We start from the raw sequence: 17,929 nt of genomic DNA, 5'->3' as shown, positions 1-17,929 counted from the left end.
AGCTCCACAGTCTGCTCTTTTGAAATACAGGTCCGCCATGGCACCGATCAGCTGGAGCGAGGGGCCGCTCCAGCTGGCAGCAGCGGGACTCTATGGTCCCTGTGTTCGGCTGCCTTAAAGCCGCACACATGCAGGAAACCCGTGGCAGGAAGCTGAGAGCATGCTAGGAGCAGCGTGCACATGCACTCCAGCCTGACGCTCCAGTGCCCCCATGGCAAGCAGCCAGCCCCCGCCCCCCCCCCCGCCCGCGAGCCCCATGGCCCCCATTCTGAGCCCCTGCAAGGCTCCTGGAGGAGAAAAGAAAAGGGCCCCCTCCTGGATGGAGCGGGAACTGCAGGACCTCCTCGGCCTCTGACGGGACGTCAGAGGGCATGAAGCGGTGCAATGCCACAGCCTTCGGCCACCTGGCAATGGGCTTCCAAACCAGGGGCCACCCGGACCGTACTGTGGAGCAGGTACGCTCCAAAGTAAAAGAGCTGCGCCAGGGATATGCCTGGGCCAGGGACCAGGTCGGATGCTCTGAGGCAGGATCAGCAACATGCCCCTTCTACAGGGAGCTACGGAGCATCCTGGGTCCCCAGGAGAGTTCACCCCCCGTGGCTTGCCTGGACACCTCCAGGGAGGAGCTGCAGCTGGAGGAGGAGGAGGAGCAGCCCGGATCGGGGACCCAGCAGGGCGAGGGGACCACGGACTGGTCGAGTGAGGAGGGGGAGCTCACCATCGTGATCCCCTCCCGCTCCTCCAGCCAGGTGACCAAAGGCCGGACATCTCCAGACGTTGCCGAGGGACCCTCAGATACGTCCAGGGAGGGTGCACACCTACTTCACAGAGTGGGGGCGACGCAACGTCTAGGTGCCTGCACACGGAACCGGTGGTCCCAGGCCGCACATAGGCCAGCCCCCACATGGGATGCAGCATCCCGCGGTGCTACACCAGTGAGGCCCTGCACCCCTCCAGTGGACAGGACCGTAAGCCGCACAGGGGTGGCGGCTGGTCGGTGCCGGATGGCACCCGGGGCCCATGCACCGCAGGCCAGGAAGGGCCACCTGCAGGAGACACCCCTGGAATCACACCCAGACTGGGAGCCCAGTCCCGGGGCGGGGCCGATTAGTGCTCCCTGGAGGGGGTCAGGGGCCCCATGGGGTAGGCTCAAGCAGGTAGGCCACAGCGGAGTACCTTCCATCTGGGGCACACTACTGACATGCTCTCCTCCTCTCCACACAGCCACACCATCTGTGGGCCAGGAGAGCCCCATGCCGTCCCTCATCCCGGAGAGCCTGCCCGCAGCCATTGGAGGTGTCCAGACTCCACCCCAGGCAGCGCACCATCAGGGCTGTGGCCGGAGGGCCCCCCGGAGGGCCAAGAAAGACCCAGCCACCCAGCACCAAGCTGAGGTGGCCAAGGAGCACGTTCAGCTCACCTGGGCCAATATGGAGTGGCGGAGGGCGGCCTGGGATAGACTGCTGGACACCCTTGAGGGCATTGGCCATGCTGTGCAGGAGCACACGGACACTGTGGTCCACCTCCTGGCCCCCCGCCCCCCGGGCGTCTCCCTCTGCTGGCCCTGCCTCCACCAAGCCTGCCCCCTCCGCCCCCACCAGGCCCACCGGCCGGCAATATTTACCGGTGCTACCGTCTCCCTACCCCCCGGCCAGGGACCCCACACTGGGGGGTCAGGGGCTCCAGAGGCCGACAGGGTTTGCGGCCCACCACCCCTGCCCCAGAATGAGCACCTCGTCCCCCTCCAAGTTAGGTTCCCCCCTTCAAGTTAGGTTTCCCCCGTACATATTATTTATGAACACCCCAGTTATATAAATGTTTCTTTATTATTCACCACTCCCTGCTGTGCTCCTCGGTGGCTGATGGATGTGCAGGTGTGGTGCTGGTGGGGGTGGCAGGGAAGGTGGATGATGGATGTGCGTGGGATGTGGGCGTGCATGCAGGTCAGAATTGGCTATCGGCGGAGGCCTGCCTGAGGGCCTCCCGAATGCCGTGGCTGTCCTGGTGGGCCTTGCGGATGGGGGCAGCACCTGGCTGCTCATAGACAGCGCCAGCTGGAGGCCCCCCCCCCGGGGACATAGGTGTCCCCCTTTCCTTCCACAATGTTGTGGAGGATGCAACAGGCACCCACCGCCTGTGGCACGTTGGGGACCCTGAACTCCAGCCATGTGAGGAGACACCTCCACTGCCCCTTTTGGCGTCCGAAGACCCAATCCACCACATTGCAGGTATGGTTGAGGTGCTCATTGAACGTCTCCCAGGTGGGGTTGAGGTGTCCCGTGTAGGCCCTCATGAGCTATGGCGGCAGGGCGTACACTGCATCTGCCACCATGCAGAGCGGTATGGTGATGTCCTCTGCCATGGGGATCTCCCTCTAGGGGATGAAGGTGCCGGCCCCCATGTGGTGGCAGAGGCCAGAGTTCCGGAAGACCTGGGCATCATGGGTGCAGCCGGCCCAGCCCACATAGAGGTCGGTGAACCGGCCCCTTGCGTCCACCAGGGCCTGGAGCATCACCGAATGGTTGCCCTTCCTGTTCATGTACTGGCCGGTGCTGTGTGGTGGGGCACGGATGGGGATGTGTGTGCCATCCAAAGCGCTGATGCAGTTCGGGAAGCCCAGGTCCTGGAAGCCAGCGACTGTGTCGTCCACATCCCCCAGGCAGACGACCCCATGGAGCAGCATCGCGTTGATGGCCCTGACGACCTGCAGAGGGGGAAGGGGGACACATGCTCTAGTGTGGGTGTGGTGGCCATTGCTCCCCACCTCAGGCCCATTCTGCTCCCCTCCCATCCAGCCCCTGGCCCATGCAGCCCCACCCCTTCCTGTCCAGCCCCTGCCCCATCCGGCCCCTTGCAGGGGAGGGTTCCCCTTGCCCCAGCCCCCGCCGCCCACCCGGCCCCACCTTACCTTAGTAACTACAGCCCTGACGGTGGCCTTGCCCATCCCGAACTGCTGTCCCACAGAGCGATAGGAGTCCGGGGCGGCCAGCTTCCAGATGGCAATCGCGACCCATTTTTCCAGGGTGAGGGCTGGCTGCATGCAGGTGTCCTGGTGCTGGAGTGCGGGGGTGAGCCAGTGGCAGATCTCGTCAAAGATCTGCCTTGACATGCGGAAGTTCCACAGCCACCTTTCCTTGCCCCACCCCCCTAGCACTAAACGCTTCCACCAGTTGGTGCTGCTGGGGTGGGTCCAGAGGCATTGGGGCACCCGGGAGGGCGCCCTGCGGTGACCTGGTGGGGGGAGCCCTGTGGCCCTGGGGGGACCATGCAGCTACCCGATGAGCTCGGGTGCAGCTGTGGCAAGGGTGCACAGCACTGCCAGCAGGGCGTCCATGATGAGGGCATCCTCCTGCAGGAGCTGTTGCTAGGCCTCCATGGTGGGCACGAGTGGGCTCTGCCAGGCTGGGACAGCCTGGGCAGCACTTGGCTCATGCGGAGGGGAGGGCAAAGGGATGGGCCCTTTAAAGGAGGTGGCTGGCTGTGGCCCCGGAAGGGCTTGTCGGCCATGGGACCCCATCTGCGGCGTTTCCTGCCTCCCTTCTTTCAAAAACAAGGGCTTGGAGCCGTGTGGAGGCTCTCTTTCAAAAGACCTTGATGGCACTTCGAAGGAGCAGATTGGAACACCGATCTGAAAAATGGTGGCAGGTGCTCTCTTTCAATGGCTGCTTTTTCGAAAGCCAAACTTCGATTTTCGTCCTTTCAAAACGGCACTTATGTGTAGACATAGCTTTTATGTCTAAGTGTTCAGAGGGCTGAACACTCATTCTACAGCAGAGAGGATTCATCAGAGGTTCCAAAAGGATGGTACCATGGCAAGCTCTCTTTATTAAGAAGCATCAAGAAAGAGCAAACAATTCCATTATCAGCAGAGATTGACAGAATCCCAGCTCTCTTGAAGTCAAAGAAAGCTTTTCTATTGATTTCAATGGAGCCATGCTTACATCTGATGTCATTAACATACAGCCTTTGTCATGCAATGAATCGTATTTCATATGCTACATATTTAAGCTTCCTGCTCTTCATCCTAGATTTTATATTCTAAATATGATATGTTGCTTGCCAGCAGCTCCCTAATGCTCAGTGACCAAATTGCATTCTCTAGCAAGCTAAGGAATCAGAGAAAAGTCCAGAGAGCAGAACCATCAGTTTTCTTCCTAAAATCATCCTTCCTACAAACAGAAAATCTAGCCTCTCCCTATTTTCAAATACTTCATAGCAAGCACTTGGTCTTTGTCCTCCATTTTTTTTTCTTGTTTTAGCTAATAAAAATAAATGTTCTTTACAAACCCATAAGCTTGTCTAAATTACCTCCCTACTTCGAAGGTAGGATGGTAAGTAGGGCATTGGGAGATTATTAATGAAGTGCTGCACTGCATATGCAGCACTTCTTTAAGCTAATTCTCCCCCATGGCAACTCCAAAGTGTTAAACTTCTAAGCCCCAGCTTGAGTGTAGCCGTGGCTAACCCACTGGTACTTCGAAGTGTCTGGGCAACTTTGAAGTCCCTTTACTCCTCAAAATGTTTAATAATCTCCCGACACACTGCTTACCATCCTCCTTTCGAAGTAGGAAGATAGTCTAGACACAGTCCATGTCTTTAAAACTTTGGAATCATCCAGACTTAGAAGCTAGTGGAGTTTGCTCAAAGAATAAGAAAATTTTCTTGTCAAACACAGACTCTTCTCTAAGTATACGCTTTCCATTTCCATGACCTCTGGAGCTTTCCAGCAGTCCTCGTTCCCCCTTATTGATTTGCTTTTTCAGTGTTGTCTTTCTGACTGGCAAAACCTGCTAAAATGTTTAAAACTTATATAGTGAGAATCCTACATTGTCCTATCTATCTCTAGGACTACAGATTAATGCATCATTCAAAATCTTGGGAAGATGCACAGGGAAATCTCATGTGCCAGAAACCTTAGTTCTGCAGCTGCTCCTTGCAGGGCATAAGCAGCTAAATTTGAAGGTTCGAATACAAGAGGAAGGACATAGCGACAGACAGATCTCATAGTTCACAGATTCACTGTCCACTGTTCCTCGTGGAGGTGGTCACAGCACCATAAGGGCTATAGCAGCCTCAAACTAGCAGTAGAGATGGAAAAGGAACTTTATTTCATCTCTTTGTTTTAGGGTGGTGGAAGACGAGACAGACCTGGCTGTTTGGGCTTGATCTGGAAGCAGAGATTTATCTCAGATATCTTAGGTATTTAGAGTATTATGCTTTTTAATACTCATCTTCCTTCAGCTGTTGGTCTAGGGATGTCCTCTGGTCCCTCTGAACTAGGCCATCAAATGCTTTAAGGTGGAGTAGTTCCACAGTGTAGTAGTATGTCCGGTGGTGCTTATTAGCTCATTACACTAGAGGGTGAGCTCAGCAGGACCAGAGGAGAGAATTTCCCAGGATCACCATTGGCCAGTCAGACACCATCCTGAACTTCAGGCCAAGCATTGATAACCAGTGACATTTCCTGATAATACCTCAGGATTGCAGTAAAACCCAGGATGGGTGACTGAGTATTTGGTCATATGACGGTAAAAAAAAAAAAAAAAAAAACTTTCTGACCAATTACTACTGATATATGTGCTATCCATAGTTTGGTGTATACATTCCTGTAATCAATGCCAAGAAGGAAAAGAAGTGGATAAGAAGGCAGTGAGTGGAGTATAAAGCAAGAGATAGGACTAAGTTACTTTAGATAATTAAAAGGAATGGTATCCTTAATTATTTTCTTAATTATTCTGTATTTCATTTCAGAATTATTCACCTTAATCAGCCACTAGTTTCAGAAGATAATATTTAAAACCATTTACTTCTTATTCCTGCTCTTAGCCTTTACCTGGTTAGGTTTCTGGAAAATAGGAGAATATTCCATCCCAATATGATATACCTTTGAATACTAAAACATTCAATGACCCAAACCCCTATATTCAATTTGGATCCTTCATTCAAGCCTTATTAAAACTGTACAGCATCATGTATTTCAAATTGCCTGGTTATCCAGGATTATTATAGACAAATGAACCTGGTGGAAAAAAATCAAAACCATTTTTAAATATACTTACTTAAAGTAAAAAAATATGCCAAGGGAAATCAAAAGTGATACAATTGAAAGACCGTGCCCAATGATGGCCAGATAGTACAAATTCAGTGCTGTCTGCAATAAAGTAACAAAAGAAAAAACACATTACTAGCAACAAAAACATGTCCTTCATAAAAGCACATGATAGCAGACCTCTCTTGCATATTCAACAGCTGTAATTAATTCAGACAATGAAAAATATTCTAGCTCATTAGTGACTCAGTTCTAGAAGTCCTGTAATTAACGCGAAGAGGAATCTAAGCCACAGAACATTCTCTCTCCAAATGGCATGTAACATTATCAGGAGTCATGTATAATACCCATATATCAGTTAATATGTCATTTTGAATAGATACTCCTTAGTCTTTTCTGTGCATTTACATAGCTGTACCAATTTATGTCACTCTGCTGGGAAAATCATGGCTAAGGGCTGATTCATCAAATAATGCTTCTCCTCCACAATACAGCATTTTGAGATTGGGAGAGGGATAGCTCAGTGGTTTGAGCATTGGCCTACTAAATCCAGCATTGTGAGTTCAGTCCTCAAGGAGGCCATTTAGGGATTGGGGCAAATAGACGTCGGGGTGGTCCTCCATCCTGCCAAGAGGGCAGGGGACTGGACTAGATGACACCCAGAGGTCCCTTCCAGTTCTAGGAGATGTGTATCTCCAACTGTGAGATGCATTTATATAAGACTTTCCACACTAGGAGCTGTTCATTTTTTAAGCCCTTGAAAGATATTTCCTTCTAAACATTTGCTATATTAGTACTTCAGCTTTCAGTTAGCATTCCAAGAAAAGGGTGAAATAAATTAATAACAATTCAAAAATAGCTGAGAACAAACTCTTATCTTAAAGCTGTCTTCACCAAACTGAATTAAATGACTGAAAAATTGGGCAGGAAGGAAAACATTCTACAAATACTTATAAAGAGTAGTTTAAGGAATAGTTTGTAAAATATGATGCATCTTCATTAATAATATGAAATAAGCAGCACACTAAACAACATGACCCCATTGAGTTTTTCTAATTCTTTCTGGTCAGCGTTACAAACATGCAATTATTGAAGTTAGCCTCACAAAAACAAAACAAAACAAAACCAAAAACAAAACTTAACAAAAAAAACCCCTTACAATGTAGTAATTCTTCCTACTCCCATTTTCCATGCATGAGGATGCAAGTAAAATGGGCAAAATCCTGCACAAATAACTTGGTTTTGTGGGAGGAACTGGGATGAGAAATTCCCACCGCACCAAAAGACAAGGACATCACACTGGAGTGCAGATTCCCAACTTCCATAGACTCAGTTAAAACCTAGGCCTAGAATATTTACCACAGCTCTACTGGGACAATTGTGTAGGATGTTAACAGTACAGGATCAATGTAAATACAATTCCATGTGATATATTAAGTCTCATTGAACAGGGCAGGGATGCATCATCCTACGTGATGAAATTTCTTTATTTTTATTCTTTCCTAAAAATAAGCTGGGAAATGTTATTGAAAACATTAAAAGAACATTCCAGCAGGAAGGACTCTGCAATTTGGAACACATACTAAGCAGACTCAGAGGGCACCCCCTAATCTGCCTTCTGAGTGAGGCATGAAAATATGTTACACATTCATGCACGTAGCATTTGTGCAACTAAGTAAGCAACTGCACATTCTTTTAAGGTAGGTTTTGTATGGAATAATAATACAGGTTGTACCTCTCTGGTCCAGCACCCTTGGGACCTCACTGGTCCTGAATGAGGGAGTTTGCAGAAATGGAGACTTCAGTTCCAGTACCCCTGCCAGCCTGCTCTCCCAGGTCATCTGCTGGTCCCAGCTACCCAAATGCCCACCCGGTCACCAGTCCTGCTGCCCAGTGCAACTCCCAGCTTTGGCTGCTGTCATCTCCCAACCAGCTCTGCTATCAGCCTTTGCTGGGGTGCTAGCCTCAGCTGTGATGCCCGCCATGCTGCTGGAAACAATGGTCATCCCACCTGAACTCCTGGCCAGATGTCCCTGCCCCCCAGTTCCTGGCTGCTGGAGTTCTCCAGCCCAGGAACATCCCTGGTCCTGCTGGATCATGGATGTTGCCAGACCAGAGTCATGGTTTATAGTGATTCAACCTGTACAAGCAAGAGCTGAGGAGTGTTGGCAGAGCTATCTCATGAAAGTTAGCATGTCTCATTATTCACACAAAAGATCTTGGATAGCTCTGGCTTTGGAACCACTTATACAGTAAACCCTCGAGATGCATGCAATCAAGTTGCACGTGTCTCAGGTTAATGCAACTGCTGTCCCTGACGGGAATGGGAAACCGCTCTTGTCAGGAGGAACAGCCTAACTCTTGCTGCCCCTGACAGGAGTGGTTTCCTGCTCCTGTCAGGAGTGGCAGCCACAAGTCAGGCTGCTGTCTCTGACAGGAGTGGTATCCCAGTCCCTGGAGAGGCAGGGATCTGGGAACCAGGCGGCAACCTGACTACTAGCTCCCCTCCACTTGCAGAGACAAGAAACAGAGCAGGGTAGAAGCCCTGGTTAGTCTCCTGGCTCCAAGAAGTGGAGGGGAGCCGGGAGCCAGGCTGCTCCCTGTTTCCCAGCTCCCTGCTGTTTGCGGGATGTGAGAAACTGACCAGCTAGTGAATATCCCGGGTCCTGCAAGTGGCTGGAAGACAGGAACCCAAGCTGCCCCCTGGTTCCCGACTCCCTGCAACTCTAGGAACAAGGAAACTGATCAGCTCTGCCAAGCTGGTCAGTTTCCCAGCTCCTGCAAGCCCAGGGGAGCTGGGAACCAGGCTGCAGCCTGGTTCCCATCTCCCCTCAACTTGCATGAAAATTTGAGTTACACAGGGGTTGCAGAAACACAACCCCTGAATAACTCAAGGGTTTATTGCATTGTCTATATTTCCAGTCACATTTTAGGGAGAATCAAGTTATGACATTGCTTCAATTCACAAACTAATTTAGAAAATGCAGCTTCCTTATTTGAGGCACTAAAGAAACAGATGTGCTCATGAAAACTTTGAGCTATCTTCAGTGAGAATGATTGTTTTGTATCTTGATACATGCTAGAAAGACACATTGTTATTGTCACGTGCCTTCAATATTAGTACAAGCCACTGCTACTGATCACCTCACTTTTGAGCATTAAATTCATTCACAGTCTGGGCCACTACTGCTTTTTCAACTTCAATTCCATGGGCAGTTTACACTTCCATTATATTTTCCCATGTGTTAACTCGCCTTCATTTTGACAGTTACTATTATACATATATATAATAATATATATTATATCATATAATTGTATACATAATAGGGTTATACATATAATATATTATTATATATAATAGTAACTGTCGAAAGGAAGGCGAGTTAACACATGGGAAAATATAATGGAAGTGTAAGCTGCCCATGGAATAGAACTTGAAAAGCAGTAGTGGCCTAGACTGTGAATGGATATATATATATATATATATATATATAAGCAACTACATCCCTTTCAGCTGAACTGAATCTATCTTGGAGATTTTTGGGGCTCTGGCCCTTTTTATTCAACTTGTGGGTAGTCCACAACTTCAGGTAGTCCTGAAGAAATTCAACTCTGAAGAAATTCAGAGCAAAGATTCCGTCTTTCTTCGCACACATATTAGACTAGCTCAAGTGGAAACACTACTGTGGCCACAGTAGGACACAGACTGTGGAGACATAGCTAATTTACTATCCATGGGGCTCTGGTAGGTTTGTACTTGGCATGGCAAAGCTGTGCCTACATTGCCTGTGTACTCTCATTTATACATCATCCTAGCTTGCAGCATAGAAGTGGCCCAAGAATAACATTGTGTACTTCACACTGGCATAAGTCTGGTAAGGTCAGAATCCAGTCCTTTGACATTGCTAGGTATATGTTCTTCTCTTGTTGACTCTACAGTTTGGTCTCCCACTTTCTAAAGACATTGTATGACAATCATAAAGGAAATAAAAGAGGCTGTGGGAAAAAAAAAAACTCTAGTGTATTAGTGACTGTCAGCTTTCCTGGAGTCTGAAGTTTCATCAAGACTGTTACAAGCGAGCTTCCATCCACAACAACACGCATTCCTCTCTTACCTTTACTTTTTCACGTGTATGGAGATTACACTGAGTGTAATTTGTCCATGTTCTGTTGCTTTCAGGATGTCTAAACCAGTTTCCATTTTGGTCACAAATCTTTGTAACTTTTTCTTTAGCCAACCAAAAGGGGGAAGAAAAAAAGGAAGTAAACAAAAATAATAGTCAATACTCAATGTCTATTTCTCCATATATAGTATTTCATAGCGTACAAAAACTTGCTAAGGACAGTTTTATTAGTGTGAAAAGTAAGAGCTTTCTTATATTAAAACGATTTCTAAGAACTTGGTAGCCATTGTATTTGCTTAGCAATGGCAAACAAACAAAAATATCCCCACATTCTTCAATTAAGTCATTCTAAAACTACATCCCAACAGCTATTAGAAAATTAGATGGCATAATAAATATGTGAAAGTCTTGTGTAACAATCAAAGAACTAAATTAAAACTTGACATTTCAGTCTCACACATTAGATACAGAGAGGAAAGAAAATGTCATGAGAGAATATGCTTATTGCACTGACAGTCACTGAAGGAATTTCTGTATCTGTGAATGCTTGACTGCCAATACCTAGCCAAACAGAAGTGAATCGAATACTCCCAGGAATGGAAGGACATTGGGAGATCCCAAATCACGCAGATTCATGACATCATATGCATAACCACACTGGCATGTTTCAGTCAGGAAAACAGATTAAGGCTGACCATAGGGAAGTGAAGGAAATAGTTAATGATGACTGAATGGGGGTAGAAAAGTTTTAACACATCTACATTAGGGAAACATGTTAGCAAACACGTGTTAAAAAAACTTCACCTGAACTTCTTTATATAATCAACACAGCCTCAGAGGGACATTTTATCAGTTTGTGGGGTGCAGGATTCAGTGTCATGCCAGTGGGTCTTTCTGGCCAGTAGAACTGGCAAGGAGTGGATGGATACCTACATTCAGTAGGCTGGCAATAACTTGGATCCTTTGTTAATATCAGCTGCAGAGGGGCTGAACCATCAATTTATGCTTTGTGGTTAGATCAAGAGGAAGATTAAATCACCTGCCACACCATTTAGTCAGACAAACTGGACTTACATGTCCACAGCATTTACCTGATGGGTTAAAGTCCTGAAAGTAGTCAGGACAGCGTTGTACTGATGTAGATCCTGCTGCAACATCATTCCAACACAACCAACCATCCCATGTTCTGTTGCAGTAAGAACCTACACACATGTAGAGAAATCAGATAATAAAGTTTGGATTCCGCATTCACAAAAGCCTTACAAGAATTAGCTGTAAAATCTGGAAGAGAGCACATAAACCAAATAGTTTCTCCACCAGGTCTCCTACTCATAGCTTTTAAATCTTGAAGACAGAAATGAAGGATTTTGATCAAAGGAAAGCCATTACTGACTAAAAGCATAAAGCAATAATTTGCAATCAACTTTTCAAGGATAAATTAAAATCTTAGCCAAAATATGTGAATTAAAATGTCATCTTGCCCGATAATAAGAGAAGAACCTTCATTCATATTCACATTTCTTTCATTAAAATATATTTAAAATGTGGTATGATTCACCATAATTGTGACTATAAAGGTCTAATATCCACTTTATACACAATGCCAGGCTAGAGTATGGCTGCACAATGTATTACAATCACAGTCATGAGACAAAAGTGATTGAACTAATCAGCTTGAATTGAAATAATCTATGTCAGGGTACAGAAAAAACTTGTGAAAACATTGCTATTATTTATTCAGCAAAGATATAACAAAAGGGAAGAGACGTGTTTGTTAAAATCACAGCAGATGAAGATCTGTAAGAAATATCATTATTTTTAAACTGTTTAAATAGTTGTCTTGACAATAGGTGATAATTAAATCAGGAGGAAAATATCAGTGTAAAAATCACTCCTTTTCTACCTTCTAAGATTCCCGTGGTCTTAACAACAGAATGAAAGGAGGAATGTGTATAATTCCCATTTGAATATTTTCACAGGTTCCTGAAAGAGGGTTATGTCAAAAGTGGGTTACTATTTTAAAGGAAAAGAAATATTTCTAGAACCCAAACGTTAGAAGAAAGCAAAGATATTCCAATACGTGAACATCTCCAATTGGATAGTTCTATAATCCGTTTAATATGAGGAGCCTTTCAATGTTCCTAGGGACATGCATCATTTTTGTAAAGGGGTGGGAGTACCTATAATAGCTATAGGTGGATGAACTCTCTTCATTTTTATCTGGACTGTAAGTGAATATTTTATTTGTCAATATTTATAAATGAAGCAATGGGTCTGTAAGTGGTGGTGTTTTGTGTGGATAACGTACTGTATAGCACCTTTCCATAGCAACAACAACGAGAAGTCCTCTGGCACCTTATAGACTAACTGATATTTAGGACCTTAAGCTTTAGTGGGCAAAGACTCATTTTGCCAGATGAATTGTAGTGGAGATTCCACAGGCCTAATTACACAGGATCATGAAAAGGAGGGAGTCCCAATCAAGAGACAGGCCAGAGCAGATGAGCAGCTAATGTGGAAGCGTGAACACCAAGAGGAGAAATTGCTTTTGTAGTTGGCCAGTCACTCCCAGTCTCTGTTCAGTCCTCCATTGACAGCGTCAAACATGCAAATAAATTGCAGCTCTGCAGTTTCTCTCTGGAGTCTGTTTTTGAAGCTTTTTTGTCGTAGGACCGGTACTTTTAAATCTGTTCCTGAGTGTCCAGGGAGACTGAAGTGTTCTAGATGTTTTTGTATGTTACCATTCCTGATATCTGATTTGTGCCCATTTATTCTTTTTCCTCCTTACTGCCAAGAAAAATGATGCTTGTCTTCCTGCAGATTAGGAAGTTGGACCTAATCATAGCATCACAGAAGACTAGAACTGAAAAGGACTTCAAGAGGTCATCACGTCCAGTCTCCTGCAATCATGTCAGGATGAAGCACCATCTAGCTCAGGGCGCCTAAAGTGGAGAGCGAGCTCCCTCATGGTGTCATGAAAATTTTGTAAGGGAGGCTCAGCACAATAGGCTGCTGGGTCTCAGGTTCATCCATCTCATTAAACATGTTGAAAAACAGTTTCAATGTCTGTGTATTCACATTTATATACCTATTAATACTTATTTTCTTACACATGCTGAAAGGTTTTTTATATGAACATAACCCAGATTTCCACAAATATGGATTACATTAGACAGACTGAGGGAAAGGGGGGTTACTAATTTCAGGGATAAAAAGCAGGGCCCAACAAAAAAGGTTTGCTCACCCCGATCTAGGTCATCTCTGACAGATGTTTATCTAATCTGCTCTTAAATACCTGCAGTGATGTTTCCTCTCATGCTTCTCTTTTTCAGCTAAGCAAGCCTAATTCTTTTGGTCTTCCCTTATAGGTCATGTTTTCTAGACCTTTAATTATTATTGTTGCTCTTCTCTGCACCTTCTCTACTTTCACTGCCTCTTTCCCAAAACATGGCACCTAGAACTGGACACAGAACTCCAGCTGAAGCCTAATAAGTGCAGACTAAAGAGGAAGAATTACTTCTCCTGTCGTGCTTACAACGCTTATGTTAATGCATCCCAGAAACATTTTGGTTTTTTTTGCAACAGTGTCACACTGTTGACTTAGATTTAGCTTTCGGTCCACTATGATGTCGAGATCCCTTTCTGCAGTACTCTTTCCTAGATCATCACTTCCCATTCTCTATGTGTGAAACTGTTCTCCTTAAGTAGAGTACTTTGCATTTGTCCTTATTGAACTTCATCCTATTTACCTTAGACCATTTCTGCAGTTTGTCCAATCTGCCCAATTAATCCATTAATCCTAGGCTTTATGGCACATAAAATAATAAATTACAAGAGAAATAATTTACCTTCTTTATTGTGAACAGGATCCTGCATAATTTTCTGATAGCATTCATACTGGGCTGTCATAATTTTATTCCTAGTCACACTTAATTGAATGAAGTCTTCTGTCACGTTTTGAGGATTCTCATTTGGTATAGCAATGGCAAAAAACTAGGAAAAGAAGGCAAGTTATCATTGTTTTCACAGTACTATTTTCTGTGCCTGCTACAGATTTTTTTTTCAGATTAGCATGCTGATATATAAGAAACTTGCAAATAAATAAATAAATATAATAAAAATAATAATAATACATTTCATCAAAATAGCTATAATATCTCATTACAGACAATCTGTTTTTCCTCTGAGGACTGAAGTGATGATCTGACATGATAAGACTGTAAGTGATGATGGAAAAGAGAATAAAATGTATTAATAAAATCAGAAAGATGATAACGGGCCTTTTACAAAGCCCAATGAAGTATGAACATTGTTTCTGAAGGAATTTGAATCTGTCCTCAAATGATTTTCCATTAAATAAGACATATTAATTGAAGTGATGGGGCTTTTGGTTCGTATTAGGGCTGCTTGGTTTACCTCATCGTTGTATCAAGCATACAACAAACCACACCAAAACAGCAAAATCAAAGGAACTGGATGATGAATGTGTAATCACAGTCATATGGAGGAAACATACAAGTTCATAATGGCATTTATATTAGGATATAAATATAAGGAGAGTCACTGAAATTGTTTGGCCTGTGTTATACAGAAGGTCAGACCTCATAATCCAAATGGGCCCTATTGGCCTTTAAAATCCATCAGTCTGCCTGTCTATCATGAGTTCCATCTGTTCTAGCTGAAGTTTATGAAAATTTTCCCATTGACATAAATGAGTGCAATTTCAGAACCCGTCACAACTGGAAAATCCATTGCTAGCAAACAGCACAACAGTGATGAATGGTAGAAAAGGGTTTCAAATTTCCGTATGCCCCCTATTTGCCACACTTGGGCATTAAAAGCAGGATACGCCATTAAAGACAACTGTCCTCTACCGGAACTTTATATTAGAGCAAGACAAGAATTTCTATTTTGTATTTCCATGTTTACCAAGAAGTCAAGATCCATGCAGCACCTCTGTAAACTGAAGGCAGAAATACATACTAAGAAAAATGTCAAAACTCACCATAGTAACTGATAAGAGGAGCAGCAAATGTATGATCCAATTTGTCTCCATCATTAAATCTGATGCAGTGTTTTCTAGGCTACAGTTCAACAACAAGATCAAGCTGTAATGGAAAAGTTGTAAGAGAAATAGAAGTAATTAACATATCTCAAAGTCTACTGAAAACTGATTAAAACATGCACAATTTTTCTTTATAATTCAGTACAATCTTGACCTCAGTTGTGATCCCATTTCCATGGCTACAACTCCTGTAACACAGGTGGTGCAAAGGGGCTGTAAATCCACAGAAAATCATCAGCAGACAATTCCCATGACTTGAGGGAATTCCATCCTGGTGCATCTGTGTTGCTGTTTGGTCCTGAACCTCTGCCTCCACCTTCTCCCAGCATAGGGGGTGGGCCGATGTCGGGGAGAGTGTATAGCAGAGCTGTGCTACATCAGTCCCTGGGCTGAGAGTGTCTATAAATGACCCTGCACCAATGGTAGAATTTAGATTTTCCTGATAACAGCTCCAAGTGGTATCAGAGCCACATCTGGCTCTCAAATTCATGGAGCTTGAGTTGGTTCCCTGATGACCACTCTTTAAATAAGCAAAACTCTGGCACAGGAGAAAATCTGCCCCATTACACTATAGGTCATGAAACATGCAGCAAATTCTGGCTACATGCCGAGTTTCAAGCTTGTGTGTTAAGTAAAACTGCAGTTTAATTTATGTGAGCATTTAACTGACATGTTTAAAAAGGAAATTCCATTCCTTCCTTCCTTTTACTACTGTGGCACAAATGGCAAAACTAAGCCACAGGCAGGAATTTTAGGTTAAAGCCACAGCTTTCCCGGGATGATGGGAGCCAATGCAGAAATTAACACTGAGTTGTAAAATAGCTTCCATATCTACTGACAGTTGGACATTCCCAAATATGGAAATATCAGATCTTGGTGGAACTCTTGTAATATCTCTTCTATAAATATAATAATGTAGTCCCATTTCTCAGCAAGACGGCATTGGAGTCAATGGCCTCCTGAGGCTTTTCCAACCCTATGGCTCTATGATTTGATGAATAAATAATAAAATAAATACAGTGCCGTCTTTGGTTCCTTGTCTGTAAATGTGAACAGTGTGGGTGTAGGATGCTGCTGTACATGGGACAGATGCATTTCAAATGTACTTCTGAGCTCTTAAAAAGAAGTTCAACTTTTCACATTACAGTACAGATTGGTACGTGAATGAATCTTTGTGCAGTGAGTTAAAATCCATAAACCGCCTAAAAAGGCACAAAATTGCATTAACATGCCATAGATAGACATAACTGATCCTGATGTGGGAAAGCCTGTGGAAGGGGGCTGGAATGAGGAAATGTCTGAGAAGTTCCCCTCATGGTGATTTGCTTCTCATAGTTCCACGTTGGGGTGTGGATTTAACCAGTGTTCCCTCAACTGTTTTCTATCCATGGTCAGAATAATTTTTGTAAAGTGCACTAAGGCATGTGCAGATTCGCATGACCTAGGCCGTGTCTACACTAGCCCCAAACTTTGAAATGGCCACACAAATGGCCATTTCGAAGTTTACTAATGAAGTGCTGAAATGCATATTCAGCGCTTCATTAGCATGCGGGCGGCCACGGCACTTCGAAATTGACGCAGCTCGCGGCCGCGTGGCTCGTCCCGACGTGGCTCCTCTTCAAAAGGAGTCTGCCTACTTCGAAGTCCCCTTATTCCTATGAGCAGATGGGAATAAGGGGACTTCAAAGTAGGTGGGGCCCTTTCGAAAAGGAGCCCCGTTGGGATGAGCCACGCGACGGCGAGCCGCATCAATTTTGAAGTGCCACAGCCGCCCACATGCTAATGAGGCGCTGAATATGTATTTCAGCGCTTCATTAGTAAACTTCGAAATGGCAATTTGCGTGGCCATTTCGAAGTTTGGGGCTAGTGTAGACACGGCTCTATAGAAACACATGCTGCCCCCGTTGGTGGCTGTGGACACTCTGCTAATCAACTGAGTGGCACCTGAATCTCTCCTCGGCCCGAGTCATGAGCTTACAGGGAACACTGGATACGACACCTACATTCTTTCCCTTAGACCATACAAAGGCCCTATGCTTCCTAATAAGATCTCCAGCCCACACCTTTCCTGGTGCTCTAATAACCTCCCTCAAGGAGGAAACCCTTCAAAGAAGATGATTCAGCAGAAAGATCATTCAGTCTGGCCTATATTGCAGTATTTTAGGGAATAATATGTACTCCCCTGACTCCAGATGTCTGTGTAGTTCCCTGGACTTAAGGAACATCCTCAACAGAGTCCAACTGGTGCTGCCACAGTGATGTCTAAGACCTTCCATCTCTTCTGCATGGAAGAAATGATCCATGCACTGAGGAGACCTTCCAAACGTTAATCTGGGGGATATGATCAGGCTGCCTATTCTAAACTAACATTCTGTACTACCATGGTGTCCAGTACGCTTTCCGTTTGCCACATGTGGGTAACTGGACACTGCAGCATGGCGAAATGCAGCTCCTTAGAGCTGTGCATATGGAACACCCTCTGCCCACTCCGCGCACATGCCCCATCGCTAGGTGAGACAAATGTGCGGTAGCGGCAGCGGCTCCTCCTGTGGTTCCAACACAAAGCTGCAGGATCCTGTGGCCCACCATGGCTCACAGTGTGGTTCACAGCATGGCTCGTGGTGCAGCTGCAGGTGTGGCTCCATGCATGGCTGGTGAGATGCTAGCAGTTTGTACTGGGGGTGAGGGGAC

At 45.3% G+C, this 17,929-nt stretch overlaps 1 protein-coding gene across 9 annotated transcripts in view; it reads right to left on the bottom strand.

Annotated features, from left to right (window-relative positions):
* CALCRL (calcitonin receptor like receptor) overlaps nt 1-17,929 on the bottom strand; it is a 113,354-nt gene that overhangs the window by 36,969 nt on the left and 58,456 nt on the right. For all 9 annotated transcript variants that reach the window (XM_075002016.1, XM_075002019.1, XM_075002020.1 and 6 more), the window contains 5 exons: nt 15,179-15,281; nt 14,022-14,166; nt 11,265-11,375; nt 10,165-10,277; nt 6,060-6,151 (listed from right to left, as the gene is read on the bottom strand). In XM_075002016.1, the coding sequence (XP_074858117.1) occupies nt 6,060-6,151; nt 10,165-10,277; nt 11,265-11,375; nt 14,022-14,166; nt 15,179-15,232 (515 nt within the window). In that variant the 5' untranslated portion in view covers nt 15,233-15,281. The remainder of the gene's footprint in view (nt 1-6,059; nt 6,152-10,164; nt 10,278-11,264; nt 11,376-14,021; nt 14,167-15,178; nt 15,282-17,929) is intronic.

The sequence above is a fragment of the Carettochelys insculpta genome, chromosome 8, assembly GCF_033958435.1.
Source record: "Carettochelys insculpta isolate YL-2023 chromosome 8, ASM3395843v1, whole genome shotgun sequence".
NCBI classification, from domain to species: Eukaryota; Metazoa; Chordata; order Testudines; family Carettochelyidae; genus Carettochelys; species Carettochelys insculpta.
Note: the sequence above shows the minus strand (reverse complement) of the source record. Positions and strands in the feature narration are given on the sequence as shown.